The sequence below is a fragment of the Lytechinus pictus genome, chromosome 7, assembly GCF_037042905.1.
Source record: "Lytechinus pictus isolate F3 Inbred chromosome 7, Lp3.0, whole genome shotgun sequence".
Taxonomy (NCBI): domain Eukaryota; kingdom Metazoa; phylum Echinodermata; class Echinoidea; order Temnopleuroida; family Toxopneustidae; genus Lytechinus; species Lytechinus pictus.
The window spans coordinates 31,901,795-31,923,492 of NC_087251.1; the positions used below are offsets into that span (position 1 = coordinate 31,901,795).

The window sequence follows — 21,698 nt, forward strand, 5'->3', positions numbered from 1 at the left end:
GTACTATAATTTTGTTCTGAGGGGTGAAGCCCCGAGGGAAAATAGTAACATTGCCGGACCAACCGAGGAAAAATATTTCCAATACACTTTCGAAAGAAACGCCCAGTATATTTGTTTTTATATCCCTTCCATGTTAAAGTTTAAATGAAAAATATTGGCCCATCTCCATGATCTGGACAAAATCTAGATCGGGTTAGCTCTAATTTAAGTAAAATTGGCTTATCGTTCTAAGCTAGCCAGTACCTGAATAGACTGCGCGCAGCTACCGTTATAGATTAGATTACCTTTTAACAGTCAGTCATAAGTCATGTTTAATTATGATACATTGATATCCTCACTTGAATTTTAAAACCTTGTATTCAAATATTCTTAAATTATGAAAAACAGCTCCTCTTTTGCCTAAAAAGAGTTCTCTTCAAGAATTAGGAGATTGTTGCAGATCATATGAGCTGCCTTCAAAATTAATAAATATTGAAATATGTAGTTTTAACGCACCAGTTACGATATCTAGCCTGGATAATAACAATTAAATGCATTGATCAAATACAGAATTATTTCCACAAGATTTATTTTTGTATGAGATAGCAGTTATTTGCAAATACTGTGCTAAATTTGGAAAGAACATTCATTTTTCAAGTTTGATTCAACCTATGAATTGGGATTGATAATCAGTTCATTAAGCTTTTTTACAGTGATCCTTTTCTTGTGGTTGACACACAAAAATTAAGGGCTCAAAGATTGTTGGGTGTTTTTTTATGCTGTATGACTGTGATATGAAAATGTTAATACTTTCAATGATATGAAAATATCACTAATAGCCCATACGATTTATCTCATGATATGAAATGAATTGATCTGTGAATTCATATTGATTTGATTACACATCACTAGGAGCATGGTCATTAATAATTTGCACTTCTCATACAACCAGACATGGTGGCTCAGGGTAGAGCGCCGCCTCTTGAACGGCGGGTTGTGGGTTCAATCTGCGGCCGAGTTATACCAAAGACTTTCAAAATGGGACCTTCTGTTTCTGTTTATGGTGATTCCCGTAGGAACTCAGCAGGACAGCATTTTTGCTGGTAAACGCCAAGCTGGTATATAACCAATTACCTAGGAAACATTTTATGTCTAGGTTAATCAGTCATAGTGGCTGACTTTATAGACGACAGATATTACTCTTGGGCCTTTTCATTAAAGTGGAGACAATAGCAGAGTGGGGATTCGAACTCACAACCTTGTGATTATGAGTCCAATGCTCTAACCACTGGACCACACGACCTTCTGCCTTCTTGTCAGGTGCTCAATGTATGAGTATGGAGAAGGGCAGTACTAACATATTATGTTATGCAGGGCCCACTGGAAGAACAGCTGAAGTTGCTACCCTGGGTAAATAAGAGTTATTATCATTATTGTTATCATTGTAACCAATGCCAAGTAACAAGTGCATTTTTGACAACGTTTTCACTTGTGTTTTCAGGCTTCCATGCTATTGGAGTGTGGCTGTTTAACCTACTTTTCCTTGCGACTATTACACAGCTACTACTGTGCCGCAGGGCAGTGGTTCAGGGATATGAAAAACATAGGAAGCATTACCGTCATTGTTGTAAGTATTGCCCGGTTTACTCTGAAAAGTATGGTTTACATGTCTATTACTTATTACTTAGACTGCGCTTTTCCCATTAGGCCCGAAGCGTTTACAATGAATAAATGCAATTAAATTATGTCATCTTAAAACTAGGAATTACAAAAAAGGTGGGTTTTCACAATGCTTTTCTGAAAACTGCTAGTGATGGTAACTATCTAATTGCAAGTGGCAAATAAAAAATGAGTTGTGATTAGTTGAAATTCAGCATGACACATTTGGCCTTTTTTTATTGAATACATTTAAATAAGCATTAAGGAGACATTAAGCTGGGGAGTGTTAGGGGAAAGTAGGTCCATTCTGGACTTGATTGGCTTAGTTTTGATACTAGGATAATCTATACTAAGTGCCATGATTTATTGCCCTTAATGTTTCAAAATTTTGCACAAAGAGAAAGCAATCAATCAGACAGCTGATCATAAGGAAAGCAATTACAAGAAATGCTTACAGCTATATAGACCAAGCCTGATCTGTGAGGGGTGTCAGGTAACTTGTGCCAGTATGCATGGGAAAAGGAAGGGAGGATGGTTGGCAATAGACTGGCCAACCAAAAGTAAACTTCATTTTTCACTTTGAATCATACAGTATAATATACAGGGTGTGAGTTCTGTTTAATAGTAATGAGACCGGGGGGGGGGGGGGGGGGGGTGTTTTTCAAAGTTTTAAGTATGACTTAGATTTGCACTTACATAGATAGTTGCATGCAGTATAAAACACGTTTCTGCATTGGTCATCAAGCTGTCTGTAAGTCACACCCAACAAACGTAGAGGGCAGCAACACTGCTGTGTGTTGCTGCCCTCTACGTTCATTGGTCACACCTAACTCTTTGGAAAACACCCTCTCCCAGTAACTTTGACATCTCGACTTGAAAAAATTGAATATTTGATAATCAATGTGTTCTAAGCTCTATCTATTTTATTCAATATCACCATTATCATTAATCTTCTTCTCCCTGGTCATTGACTGTTTAGTTGACCATTATTGACATGGTGATGTATGCAATGATGTATGAATTGGGTGCTGCAGACAAGGCTGTCCGATGGTCAAGACCACTCAGGCCAGTGCTGATGGTCACTTTTGCTGAAATGAAACTGGTAAGTACATGAGGACCTCAAAGACTATTACCTTTGATTTCTTTATCGGTTTGTCTGTTTCTATACTGGCACCTACATTGCATGGGAATACACTAAGTTAAGGGTATCGAATCACTGTATTCTAACTTTTGGTCTTGAGAGTCTTCAGGGAAGCGTTTCATGAAAGGACTTCTCGGACATATCAAATGAGTCTGGTTTAATCCAACAGTTGCCATAGTAACAGTGTTTCTCAGCCAATCAGAATGAAGAAATGTTGTCCCATCTGACAACTTGTCGGACAACAAATGTTGGTGTAAATGCTCCCCAGGGATAGCCTTCTGACAAGGAATTTTGGCAGAGGTCAATTCAGTTGCTCTTATAAACATCGAATCAGACAGGCTGTCCTGTTTAAAGGCTTCTTTTATAGGTTTAACTGATTTTGCACTTGAAGAGGGATCACTGCACCAGGGAAAGCAAGTCAGGATAAAATCAGAGGTACTGAAGTATTTCCTATTTTCATCATGACTTTGTCATGAACCAGTGATGGCCTGATAATGATGGGTTCTTGTAAAGCGCCGGTATCTGCCTCAGCTGGGCGCTCATGGTGCTTGCTCAAAAAATAGGAAATATCTCACAAATTTCCATGTCTTCAAACAGTGCTTAGGATCATCATTCAGTTCAAGTACTGTTCCAGTAATGCTACAATTGAGCCTGGTGCCTGATGGTAGACTTGCAGCATGGCACTCGGGTCAAGACTGGTTCGAGTCCCATTTGTTCCAATATTTTGTCTGATTCATTCATCAGATTGAATATGCTATCCAATTTACTACGTGCAAGCCAGAAATGTGATCTCATGTTTAATCTTGTCTACCAAGCCTTTAACATTCCAAGATGAATAAAGTATAAATAATTTTTTAACTTCCTTTTTTTAAAGCACAGACCTAAACCATGGTGTAAGTTAAATCAGATTTGTGAATATGGGTCAGGACAGGGGCAGATCCAAAAGGAGAGGAGGCATGTTTGTTCTGCAAAAATTTAAGAAGCCAAAAAAAAAAAAACATAAAGAAGGGTCACCGGGTGTGCCCTTACCTAGATCTTCTGCTGGGCCAATGTGTTCTATGTAAATATGTATAATTTCACTGATTTGATATAAAAGTTGGTGGTAATAAAATGTAGCCGATTGTGCAGTGTTGTCACCTGAATGATTTATCAGTGCTATGGGCAGTCTTGGGATTCTTCTCTGAAAGACCATCTTGACTAAAAGATGTTTTCACCATTCTTCTTGTGTGTCTCTTTAGGTTCGTCTAGCCTTCAGTAACATCCGCAAGACACTTCTTGAGATTCTTAATGTCCTCATCCTTCTTTTCCTCGTCATAGCCCTCTTTGCTCTTTTGGGTAGAGAGCTCTTTGGAAATGAGTAAGTCTTGCTTGATCACCCTCTAGATGAAATTCCACATCTCACCTCAATGTCCTGATCTTGCTCTTAACCCCCAAAAGGCAGGGGGCAGGTCACTTTTGACATTAAATTTGCAACTTCCATGCATACAGTTCCGTATTAAAGTGTGTGTCAAACCCAAAATTGCTCAAAAACGTGATTTCATGTATGAATTAAATACAAAGTTTGTTTCTAAAATTAAACTAACATTCATATATGTATTAGTACTTTCAATTTTGACGATCCAAAGATTCATGGCAAGTATTACTCAATCACTATCTAGCAATAACATCATATATCGTATTGAATCATTTTGAAGAAGTACCAATAATAACGCTAACACCAAGGTAAGGATACCTTTAAAAGACATTGTTTTCTCAAGAACAATATTATAATTTGTTAAATTATTTGATTAACACATCAAGAAAATCTTCACACTTATATGGCGATCTCCTGCATTCATTAACTAATGGTGTTTTTTGTATCCATTATGTGCTATGACTGTATTGTATATATAATGGATTATTTTGTATATTGCACATTTGATATTATGTATTGTATTATTTGAAAGCAGTAATAATAACAAACAAATTTTGTCACTTGAATGGTCCTGCATCACTTCATTAAAAACATCTTTATGAAACAGTCCCTTGGTCAATATGCTCTGGTTAAATGTCAGAAATTTTGAACTTGTGATTAAGCAAATGGTCAACTCTCCTACGTGTATGTGTGTAGTTCTAATGAATCAGTACCAAAGTGTAATTGACATCGAGTTTCATGATCAGAATCTGTGCTGTGTGATAATGTTTTAATTAGTCTTTTCATATCTTTTCTACTTTTCATGTTCAGTAATCTAAAAAAGGTTGATGAAAAGTCACCATACTTCACAGATTTTTGGGAGATTTGGTGGGATCTTTATGTCCTTGTAACAACAGCAAACAGTCCAGATATCATGTAAGTTTTAAAGAATACAATTTAAAGATTATTTATTCACTTCATTTTGATATGATAGTGCATGGTCCTAGATGTTTCTGAATGATGATGATGTTTGAATGTTTACCATATTTCTCCAGGGATGTGTCACATTCTCTACCCTCCTTTTGGGAACATTCCATCAATGAACAAGTCAAGTAATCTGAAGATGCTTAGCAACTACTATAGGCAGTGTTACTGTGTAAGAGAGAGAGAGAGAGGGGGGGGGTGATCTTTTTGCATATTTAGTTTTTTTTGTTTCTAATCAAATTGATTTGATCCAAGATGTGGAATATTGCTCTTCATGTATATTGTATATTATGTATCTATATTAATCTTTATGCAAATGTATCTTTTATATGAGTCTGAGATATGTTCTCTTTTCTGTATCAAACCAGACATTTCATAAGATTTTTATGGAATTACCAATAAATACTTCTAACTACTCATTATCATTATCATTATCATTCAAAGCTATATGATTTGACAATGACATCAATTTATTGATAAGATGATGCTCAAGAGAGGAAGAGGTTGAAGGAGGGAGTGTCATCATGGCGTGAGAGTTGGTAACTCTTCGTAGATAGAAAATGCTGACTGAAATAAATGATGATGATGGTGACATCACTACAAAGTTTTTGTCAAAAAAATTTGACAAGCGAGGGAAAAAAATTGTAAAAAAATAACAATTGAAAACTTAATAGACTTTATATTAGCGAATAGGGGGAATAGGAGGGGGAAAGATAGAGAGGGGGTGGATAAGGGGGCGGAAGATGTGGTGGGGAGACAGGGAGCTGACAGGGGGAGCAGGCTCACTTGTATCCACCATTGGAAATACTGCTTATCCAGTCAACCCCATCTGCTTAAATGTTTTTGAATAAATAACATTGTGTTTTTTTTTCTTTCCCTTTTCTAATGTAGGATGCCAGCTTATGATTTCAACCCTTGGTACATGCTTTATTTCATCACTTATATCTTCATCTGTCTCTACATATTCATGTCTATCTTTCTCGCTGTCATCTACAAGAATTACCGGAAACATCTGAAGGTATAATATATCAATAAGAATTCTTTGATTTATTTTGACTCGAGTGCACATTATATAATTATGCTCTTTGGAATAGGTGCATTAGTAATCACAATAATAGTAATAATGATGATAATAATGATAATCCTCATTCTATCAAAATCAAAATCATTAATAGAATTTCTCTGATAATTCATTTTGCCCTATTGATTGTGGGCCAAGCACAGGGTGCTTAATTCACACTTCTTGATATTAAGGATACTGCATTAATGAACTAATATGAAAATGGTGAATAGGCATGAGTGTGCCTGTACAAGATTTAACACGAGGTGAAAGAAGGATACTCAATTCGACGAGGCGCAGCTATTCCAAACCAAATGGGTCTATTGAATGATGGCTTGATAAGTGAAGTGGGACTGTGTTTATGATACCCAAACTGATAATATGTGCCAATGTATTTCATATAAACTAAGTAAGAGTGCACTTCTACATCATCTCTGTAATCTGTAGAATGTTATTCACTTATGGTCACCTTTTGTTTCAGAACGAGGTTCAGAAGTCTGTCTTCAACAAGCGTCGTAAGCTGGCCAGTGCATGGGACCTGTTGAAGGAGTGGCACGGGGGCCATTTCCTCCTCTCGTGGGGTCGATGGAAGGAGATGATGGCTATGGTTGCCCCTAAGCTTAGCCTACCCCATGTACGTCTTCTATGGAGGGTCCTTGATCAGGACGGGCTCAATTTCATAAGTAAGTTCTGGCGGGTGTTTCGTAAAGCAGTTTTTAAGTAAAGCACATCTTTACGCGCAACTGGTACATATTCTTAAATTCTGAGTGTGCGCTACATAGAGATGTATCATTATGCACAGGAAAGAGACACCGGTCGTGTGTTAAGTCATTTGTAACTTCCAAACAACTTATGAAACATCCCCTTGCTCAGTTAATTGCTACAGGTTCCAGTAGTTGAATTGCTCAAACTTGATTAGTTCTCAGCTGAACTAGGTATGTCATCGTGAACAGAGCCATACATGTTCTAGTAGTATTTGATTGATTTGTGATTGAAATTCACCCTGTCGTAAATATACCAGATAAAATTTCAAAATAATAATGATGAAGGTTCGAGGAAAATCCACCAAAGATTAAGAAAGTTAGGAGAATTTTTAAATTTTTCATTTGTGACGTATATCATATACAAGCAGCTGCCCATATGTTATGTTACATGTATATAAAATGCATAAAATTCCAATTTTTAATGGTTTATGATGACTAAACTTTTTTTCTTTCAAGTTTGGTTGTGAAATAATTTGTCTATTGATAAACTGAAGGTACAATAAAAATCCTTTTCATTATTATGAGATAATTTTTTTTATTGATTTTTTACTACACACAATACGTGGGAAAGCTGCTCGCATATGACGTCAAAAAAAAAAAAGAATTCTAATAACTTATCTAATCTTTGCTGGATTTTCCTGAAACTTTCGCCAATATATTTTGTTATGCTTTCTTTCATTTTTACAATAAACCCTTTGGCAGGGTGAACTTCCCCTTTAAGTTTGCCAAAAATGTAGTTGAATAATCAGAACAGACAATTTGTTTTTGTTCAGGTTTGGGTAGGTATTCATCGTGGGTTAGGATTAAAGCAGATTATTTTTATTTCTTTCTGCAGATAAACGTACATTCATGAAGTTGGTCGACATCTTAAATGTGCCTATCGTACAGGTGGATACTCAGAAATCCTTGTCAGAGAGAAATTGCCCAGCATGTTACAACTCAAAAGCAAGTCTGTTTGTACGGACAGCCGTCAGTCACAGGTCAGTCTAAAAAGTGAAAACATTTCATTGTTAATGATTATCATCAGCGTTCATTGTTAATCATTATCATCATCAAGTTTGGTTTTCTCTCTTTCTGGGGTTGCAAAGTTCACTTCCCTGATGGCTCTCCTGAATGCTGTCCTGGTGGGTGTTTCATAAAGCTGTTCGTAAGTTAAGAGCGACTTTAAGAACGACTGGTGAACCTTTCTTACGTGCTAAATAATCACCAATGAACATTTAATGGTGAATATCATTTACCACAAGAAAGGATCACCAGTCGTTCTTTAAGTCACTCTTAACTTACGAACAGCCTTATGAAATGGCTCCCTGTAGTGTCATTTGGTATCAATGTGGGTGATGTTTGACGCTGTTCCGTCTTCTATGATAATTTCCCCTAATATCTTGTCAGGTTTTCCACATGGAGGTGAATGATATACTGTTATTATTGGCGGCGGAAGCCAAAAATTTTAGGGGGGGACCACAAATTTTTTTTGACAAGCAAAAAAAAAAAAAAAAAAAGTTCTCAACCAAAAATTTTAGGGGGGACGCAGAAAAAAAAATTGACAAACAAGCAAAAAAAAAAAAAAAAAAAAAAAGGTTATCAACTAAAAATTTAAGGGGGGACCGTCCCCCCACCTAAAATTTAGGGGGGGACACGTCCCCCCCGCTTCCGCCGCCTATGACTGTTATCATTATTATTGTCATCATCAAATACCAGTTTTTATGTGTAGTTTGAAGTATTTGTTGTATTGGTAGTAGTATACTCAGAATAGCAGGCAACATGGACTGTGAAGAAGGATCTGATTGAAAGAAGACACAAAGGAACCCATTGAAAGGTTGGATATATTAGAGGAAACTGTTATTATGGAAGTGGTTTGATGGGTCAAGTACTTAGGATCAGAGATGATCAACCTGTGAAAACAGCATGGGATCTGGAAGTAGATGGCATTAGAGGAAAAGATTTCATGGAAAAACACCCTAACCAACTCTACAAGTCAACAAAAATTTAACCCCCCCTAAGTAATTCTTAAAGGGATGCTCCGGACTGAAAATATTTATATCCAAATAAATTCACAGAGCAAAATGCTGAGAAATTTCATCAAAATCGGATAGCAAATAAAGTTATTGAATTTTAAAGATTTGCATTATGCTGGTGAAACAGTTCTAGGCATGTCTTTATGATATTTATTAGGTGGGCTGATGATGTCGCATCCCCAGTTTGCTTTTTCTTATGTTATTACATGAAAACATAATTGTTTCATTTTTTCATAAATGTGTAAATGATGTGTCTTCGTTATTATGAAATAAGTTGCAGCAAGGAATAACTAATGCACTTGATCAGTTGTCAATCCCATTGTTTTAGTTCTTGGTAGAAAAAAAATTGAATGAAAATAATTTCATATAATAAAATACAAAAGAACAAGTGGGGATATGACATCATCAGCCCACCTAATGAATATTCATGAAGACATGCCTAGAACTATTTCACCGGAATAATGCACATTTTAAAATTCAAAAACTTTGTTATTTGTTATCTGATTTTGATGAAATTTTCAGCATTTTGCTCTGTGAATTTTACTCTATTTATTTAGATATAAATATTTTCAGCCTGGAGCATCCTTTTAATCTTCAACAAAGATTTAAACACCCTTATCAACTCTAGAAATCCAACAAAGATTTTATAGTCCTGCAGTTAGCCTGTCATTGCAATGATATCATTGCACTCAAATCCTAATTAGCTACCAGATAATTTTATTCATTTTTTTTTGTTTGTGTTTCATCTTTTGTTGTTGACAGATACTTCACCTATTTGTTTGATTTGCTCATCATCATCAACGCATTCTTTGTGGGATTCAAACTAGATGAGGGAGAACCATACTTCCTTGCTCTGTTCTCCGTGGAGATTGTACTCAAGATGTATGCCCTTGGCTTTTATAAATTCTTCCATAGTTTCTGGAATGTGTAAGTACCTAATGTGAAACTATAAGTGGACTCTCACATCTTACAAGATAGTTTGCATCATGGACTTTCTGGGGTCCATGTTTATGAAGGAAGGAAGTAAGGAAGGATAATAGGAACCAGAAAATAGCATGAATTCTAGTCAAGCTTGGCCTCTTGTTGTTTAGGCAATTAATTAGTAACAAATGAACAAGTCATTATATATTGTGAATCTACTGAACATAGTATGTAATACATGTGTATTATAAAGCTTTTTATGGTAATGAATTTGCAATAACAGTTAAAAGCTACTGAAATACTTTGACAATACTGATTGGCTGATAGTAAATTTGTTAGAGAAATTGTGTACTTCTTATTATAGCAATTCTTTGTAAAATGGGACCATGAATTGTAATAATAATGTGAATATGAAATGTATAGCATCATTCTGTGAAAATAAATATGTATCTACATGTTGCAATAAGAAGTATTCTGTTCATTCTAATGGGTAGAGTTATATTTGGCCTTCTGTTGAGTGCATTTCATTCCATGTTTGTAACCACTGTAAATTAAAGTGGGGCAGAAGGCCTATTGTCACAGTTATGAAGTTGGCTATTTTCCCCTTGCATTCCAGGTGTGAATTTCTGTTATGTATACTCTTAATTCGATTCCATGACGTTTGCCTTTGAGACATTTGCTTCGATGGAAAATCTGCACATTAAGCCAAACATTAATCTAACCTCTAAAACTAAATAAACCCTAATTCTACTCTTCACATAATTCTGAACCAAAAACCCTATTACAATCCTAACTCTTACCCTATGCCCTCTAAGATATTAAGACCAGAGCAAATGTCACCGGAGCAGATTCATGTCACCCTTAATTCTGTGTTCTCTGAATCATTGTTTTTTTTTTTTTTCATTTGCTGAATAAATGATAAGTGTGACTTTAAGTCACACTTAAATCTGTATGAAACACCTCTGGAGTATAACACCATTCTAAATGGTCATCTTACTGTAACGGGGGTGTTTCACAAAGATTTAAGTATGACTTAAAGTCGCACTTAAATGCTTCTTTGTGAAACACCCCCCTGATCTGTTAGTATTAGATGAGGATATGGGGCATAATTATTTACCAAAACTAGCAATCAACTTGATTTTTCTACTTGATTTTGCAGATTTGATTTCCTTGTTATTGGAGCAGCTGTTGTTATCACTATCATAGAGGCTATTGTGAACAGCAGTAAGTAGATTGATTATGATGTGATGCTGAATTGCTCAAAGTGATGGTGATTTTATATTGACTCGTTTTCTTTTTTTTTACAGTAGCGTGGCTTGATCAAAAAGTGGCTGGACACTGTTCTCAAAAAGGAATGCAATAAAAATACAAATAGTGCAAATGAATTAATACATGTTCATGTATTAACAATGTAAACTGATGATGATGATGACCATGTTGTTGTTGATGATTGATAATGTTGATGATGATGATGATGATGATGACAATGATGATGATGACGATGATGATGATAATGACGATGATGATGATGATGATGTTGATAATGATGATTATGATAATGACGATGATGACGAATTCAGAAATATTTCATTATGCAGACCAACAGTCTAAGTCTATACTGAACATTTTTTTCAAGAAAATATAGTTATGGATATCTGGTAAGGAGTGGGTTTTCAGGATTCTCCAAACTTTTGCAAACAAAACCTCTCGCACAAGTTTTCTTTTTAAAAATTTGATTGCAAACTCATGACTAGGTTAATACCTAGGAATGCCAGGGTGGTGTTTCATAAAGCTGTTCGTAAAGTTATGCACAACTGGAATATGTTCTTAGGTGCCAAGTCAGCTACATGAGGGTTTATCATTAAGCACAAGAAATGGTCACAAGATGTGTATAAAGTCATGTGTATCTTGCATAAAACTTGATGAAACAGGCCCCAGGTTTTCCTCCATTGGTCGAATTCAAGCATTCAAACCAAGTTCAGTGCTGGTTGGAAGTTCCTCACCTTGTTTCTTACTACTTTGATACTTTATGTGATTACAGGTGAGACAGAGACCACGTTAGACATTCTTCTGATCCTTAGGGTACTCAGACTGGTCAGAATTATCAACAACATAGAAAGGTATTACCACTTTGTTATGTAGACTCAAATCAGTTTTAGGTCAATATGCCATCATATGAGAATTTAAGGTCTGTTTAAGGCCTGTTTGTGGTTCAAGGTCACAGAGGTCGTTATATATATTAAAAAGCCTTGTACTTTTGAAAGCTCATTAACCATTTGAGGAATCAACTTCAAAACTGGAAGATGTATTTTTACTGGAGTGACAATGATTTGATTTGATTTGTTTGGGGGAACAGAGATCAAAGGTCACAGAGGTCATGCATCTTGAAATTATCATTTTTGTGATAAGTCAAGAACTGTTTGGAGGAGTGACTTCAGACTTGGTCTATGAATGCAAGCATATAGCAAAGACAAAGATATTGTGGCTTACTATTCTAGGAGAATAGCAAACTAGAACAGGAAATTAATTGGATAATTTCTCTGATCAAGCTAATTGGTGAATAAAAAAGTAGATTAGACTACAAATACTATCAAGCACAAATACAGGATATTAGCCTCACTTCTCACCCCTATAAATTTATGCCTTTTTTCAGACCTTTTCTCATTCATGGAATGGGCTAAAAGTTTCTGGATATAATATATGTGGGTCATTTTTGTCTCGCCCACCAGAGGTGAAGGCGAGACTTAAGGATCCAAATGTCGTCTGTCGTCCGTACGTCACAAACCTTATATGACACATAACTCCACAACCGTAAGTCACTTTTCAACCAAACTTGGATGGTAGATGGACTTGGGGGACCTGCATGTTATGCTGCAGTCGGAGGTCACGTGGTAAGGTCAAAGGTAATTTTCAGGTCAACATTAAAGTTTACATGCAAGACTCTCTTATGACACCTAACTACGCAACCGTAAGTCACTTTTCAACCAAACTTGGATGGTAGATGCATTTGGGGGATGTGCATGTTATGCTGCAGTTGGAGGTCACATGGTAAGGTCAAAGGTCATTTTCAGTTCAACGTTAAAGCTTACATGCAAGACTCTCTTATGACACCTAACTCCACAAGCGTAAGGCACTTTTCAACCAAACTTGGATGGTAGATGTACTTAGGCAACCTGCATGTTATGCTGCAGTCGGAGGTCACATGGTAAGGTCAAAGGTCATTTCAGGTCAACGTTAAAATTTACATGCAAGACTCTCTTATGACACCTAACGCTACAACCGCAAGTCACTTTTCAACCAAACTTGGATGGTAGATGGACTTGGGGGACCTGCATGTAAGGCTGCAGTCAGAGGTCACATGGTAAGGTCAAAGGTCATTTTCAGGTCAACATTAAAGTTTACGAGCAAGGCTCTTATGGCAAGTGTTATTCCATCCCAGTCATTTCACAATGAAATTTCGATACAATTCTGTTGCATGCCCTCGCAAATCATGATATTTCTGGTTATTTTCATAAGTGGGCGAGACACAAAATCGCTTTTGCCTTGTTTGATTTGCAATCACTAAATTTGTAAACAAAATAAAAATATTACTGAGATTTGACACTAGATGTTCAAGAAATTTTCAAGATTAAATGGCTAATCAAAATGATGCCCACTACTCTTTTTAAAGATGTTAGTATTAAATGATATGTTAAATGAATTTCTTTGTGACAGATTTCATGTCATCGTAGCAACAGTGATGAATATTGGTCCTTCTATAATTACTTTTGGTGCAATTCTATTTGTAAGTATCAAGTGCAAAGCGAACTGTTTATCTTTTTTTCTATTGACAGTCTACCCAAGTATAAATGAAACATTGCTAAGTTTATGCAGAATATATGTATATGGATACAGAACACAGAATATGTATACTACTCAGGTAGACTCATACTCAGTCAACCTTATAAGTGAAACATTGCTATTTATACAGAATATGTGTATTATTTTTTTGAGATGGGAACCTTGAATTTTTTTTCAAATCAAAATTGTTCTTATTGCAGAGACGTATTGATATTGGTTTCCTTGTTTATAGTGGATCCCGATGCGAAATATAAAACATATAATCACCTCCTGATTTCAGGTGACGAAGCAAGCTACCACTTCCTCGGCAAGCTGAATGTACCTGCTATCTTTCCTCAGCTTCACTTTGGAAAGATAGCTACATCCGGCTTGCCTCAGAATTGATATGTTTGTTTTGAAAGGTTACTTTATGGAATGACTCCAAACTGACGCGAGTTGATTTTTATGATTCTCATTTAGGTTGTATTTTACATCTATGCTGTGATTGGGATGGAACTGTACGCCGGTAAAGTCAACTACTATGGGTATGAGGTTGATGGTGCGGACCTGACGGAGGATGAGCTTTATTGTGGCAACCCTCTCCTGCGTGGTTCGGATTTCTACCGAGATCATTACTGCAACAACAACTTCAACAACATCTTGAAGGCTTTCATTATCCTGATTGAGCTCATGGTCGTCAACCAATGGCATGATATCCTTTCAGTTATCACATTTCATAATGCTTGCAATATTAATCTTGAAAGAATTTTAAAGTGAATAGTAAATGACATTAAACTTGAACTATCACATGATTCTGATTTTTTTTTGTAAGCAATACATACCTCATAGGATAATAGATATTTAGCTATTCACTAACAATCCAGTTAATTTGTGATATAATGTTATTTTTCATATTGATATTTTAACATATAGTGTCAGTATTCTAAAGCATGCAAAGCACCCCTCAAATTTTGAAAAGTTATAAAAAGTAATGATTCATTTTCCTGTATCTGTTTCAGATTTTGATAGTTAACTATTTCTTCCAATAAACCGAGACAAATGTAGATCAATCTATTAACCTTAACAAAGTCACACTGATCTCTGAAGGATATGTGATAGTGACCAACAAGGCTTCTCGTCTATACTTCCTCTTCTTTCACATCTCTGTCGTCATTGTCATTATAAAGTAAGAAACACACCTTGTCTTTTACCTTGTCCTCATTTTAAATTATGAAACACACTATATGTTGACCTTTGAACCGATTTTGAAGTAGGAATCACACCATGTATTGACGGCAGCTTGGACCAGACTTGACCTCTCTATAAAGTAAGAACCACATGATATATTGACCTTTGACATCACTAATTTAAAACCATATCATATCTTGAACATAAATAAAGAATCACAGTATACCTGCACCACTGGCCTAAATATAAAGTAAGAACCACACAATATCTTGACCTTCGACCTCATTATGTAAGAATTTGACCTCATTTAGTACAAATCACACCATATCTTGACCTTTGGTATCATAAAGCAAGAATCAGAACATATCTTGACATTTGACCTCTTTGTAAAGTAAGAAAAGCTCCATATGTTAGTATTTGACCTCATTATAAAGTAGGAGTCACACTGTATAGTGACCTTTGACCTCTGATTAAAATAAGTACCACACACTATCTTGACCTTTGACCTCTAGAAAGTAAGAATCACACCATGTTTCTCATTCCACCATGAATTTTAAACTTATGTTGACTATTGTATTTATTTTGCTCTGTTTGTTTTCTTCAGTATCTTTATAGCCTTTATCCTTGAGGTGTTCATGGTGGAATATTCCTTGTCAAAGACAGAGTATGAAAGTGCTCTAGAGAAAGTGGTAGAAGACCTTGGTCTGAGTGATAAAATGTGAGTATTTACCACATCTTTAGGGGGGAAGTGTTGTGGTTCTGTCTCTTGTCTTTCAACCTGAAAGTCAGTTTCAAATCCCTGGCTGCTATTCTCTCAAGCATTTTGCTTATGATAGCTGGCCACTGCATTTTGTTTTATTTGTTATTGCTTACATGTCTATTTATGTAAATTATTCCTCTATTATGTAATCATCACAATTTGTAATTCTTTCATTTATTTTTGTACTTCTTTATATGCATTATGATTACTGTTATTATATTGAATTATCAATAAATGCAGAAACAACTGCAAAAAAAAAAAAAAAAAAATCCCACTTTAGGTCAAGCATCCTTTTGGCAAGTTGTTAATATTCATTTGCCTCTCTCAATGTTGTTGGCTAAGCAATTTGAGTGACTGTAGAGCCTATTACTAGAATACTCCACAGGGAGTGGAAATGTTGCATTCACTGTGTGTGGGGGGGGGGGGCAAGCTAGAATATGATGGCCAGCTTAGTGAATAGTGATATATTTATAAAGCTCTTAATGGCATATTCCGCTATCCTATTAAGCACTATACAGTGGTAAAATAGACTTGTAGATGAGTATGATGATTGTTGGCAGAATTTAAAGTATATTTTTATTTATTTTATTTTATTTCTTTCAGAGACGTCTTAGAAGAAGCAAATAGAAGGAGAAAGAAACCAGATCGCAAGGAGTTGGTGAATGAGATGGAAACGGAATACCCTGAAAACCCTGACGATAACCTCAAGTTTAGACTTGGAAAACGTAGGTCTTAGCTGAATGCCATTTTGAAGGCTAATATGAGTGCAAACTTGAATACATGATTTTAAAAATAGGCCATATTCTGAGCCCGGTTTAACTTAAACATGACCCGTTGCATAAAAGTTACCATTATGCTAACTTTGCTATCCAATGGTAACTTGTCTGGAATCCTTGATTTTGATTGGTTGGTGATCAGCATTACCATGGTAGTTACCATTGGATGGCAAAGTTACCATAATAGTAACTCTTATGTAACGTGGCCCTGGTGTAAGTCTGGGCTAAAATTATGGAAAGCTAAAACTGTCATGAATTTTTGAACACAGTAAAATGCTTGTGTTTACCAGGTTCCTTCACATGTTTTGACACTAACTATCATAATTATCATTTCAAGGCAATTTTATTGATTTTGAATGCCAAATGTGATGTTAAATTGATCATCTAATCATAGATATATCATATTTGTGTCTCATTTGGCTTCCCATATTTAAACTACAACTTTAGACCATTGTTACAGTTAATTTGGAGTTCAGAATACGGTGTTTACCCCTTTCCTAGATGTATGCTCACATTTTAATAATCCATGTACCCATTCGATGCATTGCCAAACACTACAATCAATGTATAAAATTCATTATCACCATGAATCTTATTTTGAAGGGTGTAAGTGTTGAAAATTTCAAAATTATAAGTTTTGGCTCCTGCAACAGAAACATTATTCAAATAAGTTATTGAAGGCGGTTAGAAACCCAATTGTATCAATTAGAAACATTTCATTCTTTACCAAAAATAACCGGTTATAAAAAGTTTGAGTGTCCCTTAGTTGCCAACAGTAATTACTTTCATCACAAAGTGATGTCTTTATGCTCATTTTGAGTTTTGAATTTCTATCATAAACTAAACTCACATTTAAGAAAGCACAGGGTTTGTTCCATGGAGTGATTCGTTAGTGATTTAAACTGCTGCCTCAAGCATTTTGCCTAAATTCACAATGTTGGTTTTGAATCGTTGGACTAAAACCATGGTTTACTATGCTTCATAAAACAGCACATATTTTGAGAAACCATCGCATAATGAATGAATTGTACGACATGATGTTTCTGATAAAATCTGTTATCCATCTTATCTATTCATCGTGAAGGGCGGAAAGCAATGCAAGTGACTCTACAAAACATGTTCGAAGGTGAGCTTGACGATGAGGACATAGGTCCGGAGGAGATCGATGATGTCGATGATATCCCAGACGTAGACATCATCCCCTTCCCATTGTCGGTGGATAACGTAGCTTAAAGAGATTTGTGATCTTTCAACTTCCAGTTTTGACATTGGGATATCGAGATATTATAATTAACAATCTGGTCTACGTAAGTTGACCTTTCCTTTGAAGTCAAAGTCATTTTTAAGACCAGATTATGCAAGACCTGTGTTATTTACCTTCTGTCTGTCAAATTTCTCTGAAGGGGAACAGATTTCTGAGGTCCCAAGAGACTCTACTGAGGTAGGATTACCTGTAATTCTGTTTCCTGACAGGACTGAAGGTACAGCCGGTAGTAATTTGGCAGATTTAATGATGCTTGGGCTCCATAAATGAGTTACAGAAGCATTTTGTTAAGCCTTATTTACATTGCAGGTAACAAAGGAAATAAGTGAAACATTGTATCCCATGGACTTTTGGCACACAAAGAAATATTTCTGAGCTTTGTTGCGTCACGTCTGAATGAACCTCTATCGTGTTACTTTGTACATAGATGGTGTAATAGGCATATTTCAGACAGGTAGAGATTCGATATTTCACCCACTCTGATTTTAGAGAGATTTATACTGACAATGGTGATCTAGATTGTATAAATTTGGGTGCATGGATAGATAGTTGATCAATTTTTTTCTTATGAAGATCTTTCAACCAGTAGGCCAAAACAAAGATATAATTTTGCCAAATCTCAGATAAAAAATGGAGGGGGGGATAATAAGGTATAAATTCTTGCCAATTTTTCCTGACTCAGAAATGATCATGTGGTATAGACACGGCAATTGCTCCTCAGGTATCGGCAAATTCTATAAAAAATCAAGAGAGTAACTTTATTCACTTTCTAGTTAGTATATAGATACTGAGTCACTCATTAGTACTGTTAGCTGAACTCTTTGTATGCACTCAACCAAAGTAATATATTCACCTTTATATACTTGTAATTATTCCTTGATATTAGTAAATTTATATAACCCTATCTATGCTGGGGGGAGGGGCCTCGGAGGCCCCCCTTCAACGATTTGCGCAATATTTTCGCTGCGCGAATTTTTTTGACTGCGCCGCTTGCTGACTTTTTACTTTCAAGTCTTGCGCAACTTTTGAGACCAATTTTGCGTCACCCGGGTCCATGTTCCGAAACAACGCAACATTATGTAAGTGCATGTCAGACCAAAAATTGCTCAAAAATGATTTTGTGTACAAAGTCAATGCAAATTGTGTTTTCAACCAAAAATCATAAATGTATGATTATTTCTAGTTTTGCTGGTCTTAATCTATTTATTTTATGCGTTTTATGAACTCAGAAGAATCCCCAACAAATTTCATTGAAAAAACAATGATAAACAAAAGGTTAAAGAACCAAAGAAATACATAAGAAATTGCTAAAAACAATATAATTCATAAGAAAATGATTTGATATCGCAATTTTGTTCATGTACACTTGCTAAGAACACCACGAAGAGTTTCTCTACCAAAATTTAGAACATTTGGAGCTTTATTTCGGGAGTTAGAGGAAAACGTATGATTTCGCATACCAGTTACGCATAAATTAGCATAATCACTTAATAGCAATTCGCATTAAATAAATTACTATACAATTTTGTAGATTATGTCCCAGACAACCCGCGTGCCAATTTTTGGTGTGATCGCGCAGTCGACGACCGAGATCTCAAGGGGGGGCCTGGGAGCCCCCCCCCCCCGCCGTATGACCTCCCAAAATATCCCGGTCTAGATAGGGTTAATGATTTCACTAAAATTTTTGATCTAAATTTGAAATGTGAATAGAAGTTATTACACAGATAGTAAATGAATAATATTGATTTAACTGGTGACATTTCTTATATAATCTATTGTTTCTTTGTGGATAGTTTTTGAGCATATACAGTGTGTTACAGAAAAGCAAATGATAAATTGAAATGAGCATGTATGTATCCTGCAATTTTTTTAATACCAAAGTGTGCATTATGTGAATGTTGACGGCATAGATTTACCTCATATTTTTTTATTCTGTTTATTGCTATGCAGATACATTATACAATACTTGAAACTGTATCCCAAGAAATTGACTGTATACGAATATAGATAATAAAGAGATATTCAATGCAATAATAAAGTAAGACTTAAAAAAACATTAATGAAACTCTTTATTTACGGCTTTTCCTTTTGCAGAGATGTTTGGAATGTTGAGGGGGTTGTTATGGCCTCTGATGTAGAAAAGTTTTTCTTTTTATGTTAAAATCATTAGTGAGTTTTACTGTTTATTCTATTGAGTTAAAAGTTAAAGTTACAAATTTGTTTCAAAATTTGTGTTGTGGCTTTCATAGTTGCAAAATTACTTGCAAAATTGCCTTAGAAATAAGTTCTTTTCAGGCTCCAGATCTCAATAAATATCAAATTGACTGCTTTTTTTTTCATTCTTGCCAAAATGGAACATCAGGAAATATATCAGAACAAAGAGAATGTATGCATTGAATAATTTTCATAAGATGTCATATTATATTTGTTTTCTGATATAAGACTGTAATGTTAGGCAGCTTGAAGGGGATATACTATATCATGATTTGATGATAGTGATCATTTTCAAATGATATGATCAGGGCCCCCGTCTTACAAAGAGTTACAATCAATCTGATCAAACTCAAGTATATAGAAATCCATCAATACCATCATTTTTTTCTTCAGGAAATTTTGTACAATGTCATGTGTAAACAAAAAATACTGAATTGTCAAGAAAACAGTGAATATAGGAATATACATCATATCTACAAAAAATATTGTTAACAAACAAGTGTTTTAGATGTTGACATTGCTGGCTTTCCATAGCTGTGGTTGATTGGATCAATTGTAACTCTTTGTAAGACAGGGCCCAATTATTGAATCTTGCTTTGTTGTAGCATTCATACTGGTAATTGTTCTTTAGGTAATATCACTTAAAAAATTGTTTAATCAATCTCTACCATTTGAATTTTTTCTGCAAAGGGTCAAGTCAAGCATATATTAAACTGATGAATAGTAGGTTTTTCATGGTATGAATAACATAATTTATACATTGGAGCAAATAATTTTTTTAAATAGATCTGATGAGATTTTTAATCCTTTTCACCATAAATTATAGAGCCAAAAGATGGATAAGATTTAATTTTGATTTATGATTCAGAATGTTAGATCTGGCAACAACGGAGGTATATGTTTTCACCGCATTCAGTTGAAAATTATTTCAAAATTCTTTGTGTTTATATTACTTTTCTCTTTTTTTTGTAAAAAAACAAAGTAACTATTGAAATTATTGAACTATTAAAAATGAACCGTTAATAATGATAACTTAATCTTCATTTGAAAAGAAAATAAATACTGATGAATGTTGTTATATCTTTATTATTTTCTAATAAAATAATTGAACCCGGTATATCAAGGTTGTAATTGTTTCTGTTATAAGATATGTTATCGGTGTATTGTGAAAAAAATGAGGTGTTTTGCATGGCGAAAGTACATTAAACCGTATCAGGAAATATCTCTTTCTGATAAGGTTACTAATCAAATGTTACTTGTCATTTTTTTTTATTGAGCAAGGGTGTGCATTGCAATATCAAATTTGATTTTTATTCACCCTAAAGATGAATATATATATGATTAGTTTTGCAAATCATTAGCATTAGAACAATCCCTGAAGGGTTTCCTTCAGTTAAAAGAAATATATAATCTAAACATACCACAAAAGGTTACATCCTCAAAATCAAATGATTTAATTTTTTATTAAAAATTTGTTTGTTCTATGACTTGGTCGAATGTTCCTACACTAATTGACAAACTTCTGTAAAAATTAAATTGATATGTTGGGTCATTTTGGAAGCACATATATATTGTAGAATATCATTGTATTCCGAGTCAGAAGACATTTCTGAATTTATTAAATTTTTTTAACTTGATGAATATTCAAGTGATGTAGTTGATTATTATAAATTGCTATACAAATTGTTGAGCAGAATTTTAGGCGAAATTTCTTATCTCAAGCTCTCTTAATCCATCCAATTTTGTTTGTTAGTAGTTGTG

At 35.0% G+C, this 21,698-nt stretch overlaps 1 protein-coding gene across 3 annotated transcripts in view; it reads left to right on the top strand.

Annotated features, from left to right (window-relative positions):
- The window catches only part of LOC129264549 (two pore calcium channel protein 1-like), a 29,251-nt gene extending 8,067 nt beyond the window's left edge, over window positions 1–21,184 (top strand). For 2 of the 3 annotated variants that reach the window (XM_064102522.1, XM_054902430.2), the window contains 16 exons: window positions 1,481–1,606; window positions 2,618–2,740; window positions 4,018–4,136; window positions 5,004–5,108; window positions 6,048–6,174; window positions 6,698–6,899; window positions 7,816–7,960; window positions 9,758–9,922; window positions 11,076–11,140; window positions 11,958–12,036; window positions 13,631–13,700; window positions 14,216–14,447; window positions 14,831–14,921; window positions 15,528–15,641; window positions 16,287–16,408; window positions 17,544–21,053. In XM_064102522.1, the coding sequence (XP_063958592.1) occupies window positions 1,481–1,606; window positions 2,618–2,740; window positions 4,018–4,136; window positions 5,004–5,108; window positions 6,048–6,174; window positions 6,698–6,899; window positions 7,816–7,960; window positions 9,758–9,922; window positions 11,076–11,140; window positions 11,958–12,036; window positions 13,631–13,700; window positions 14,216–14,447; window positions 14,831–14,921; window positions 15,528–15,641; window positions 16,287–16,408; window positions 17,544–17,692 (2,034 nt within the window). In that variant the 3' untranslated portion in view covers window positions 17,693–21,053. Of the gene's footprint in view, window positions 1–1,480; window positions 1,607–2,617; window positions 2,741–4,017; window positions 4,137–5,003; window positions 5,109–6,047; window positions 6,175–6,697; window positions 6,900–7,815; window positions 7,961–9,757; window positions 9,923–11,075; window positions 11,141–11,957; window positions 12,037–13,630; window positions 13,701–14,215; window positions 14,448–14,830; window positions 14,922–15,527; window positions 15,642–16,286; window positions 16,409–17,543 lie in introns of all 3 variants that reach the window. The other variant, XM_064102523.1, reaches the window with a different exon arrangement.
- The last annotated feature ends 514 nt before the right edge of the window (window positions 21,185–21,698 follow it).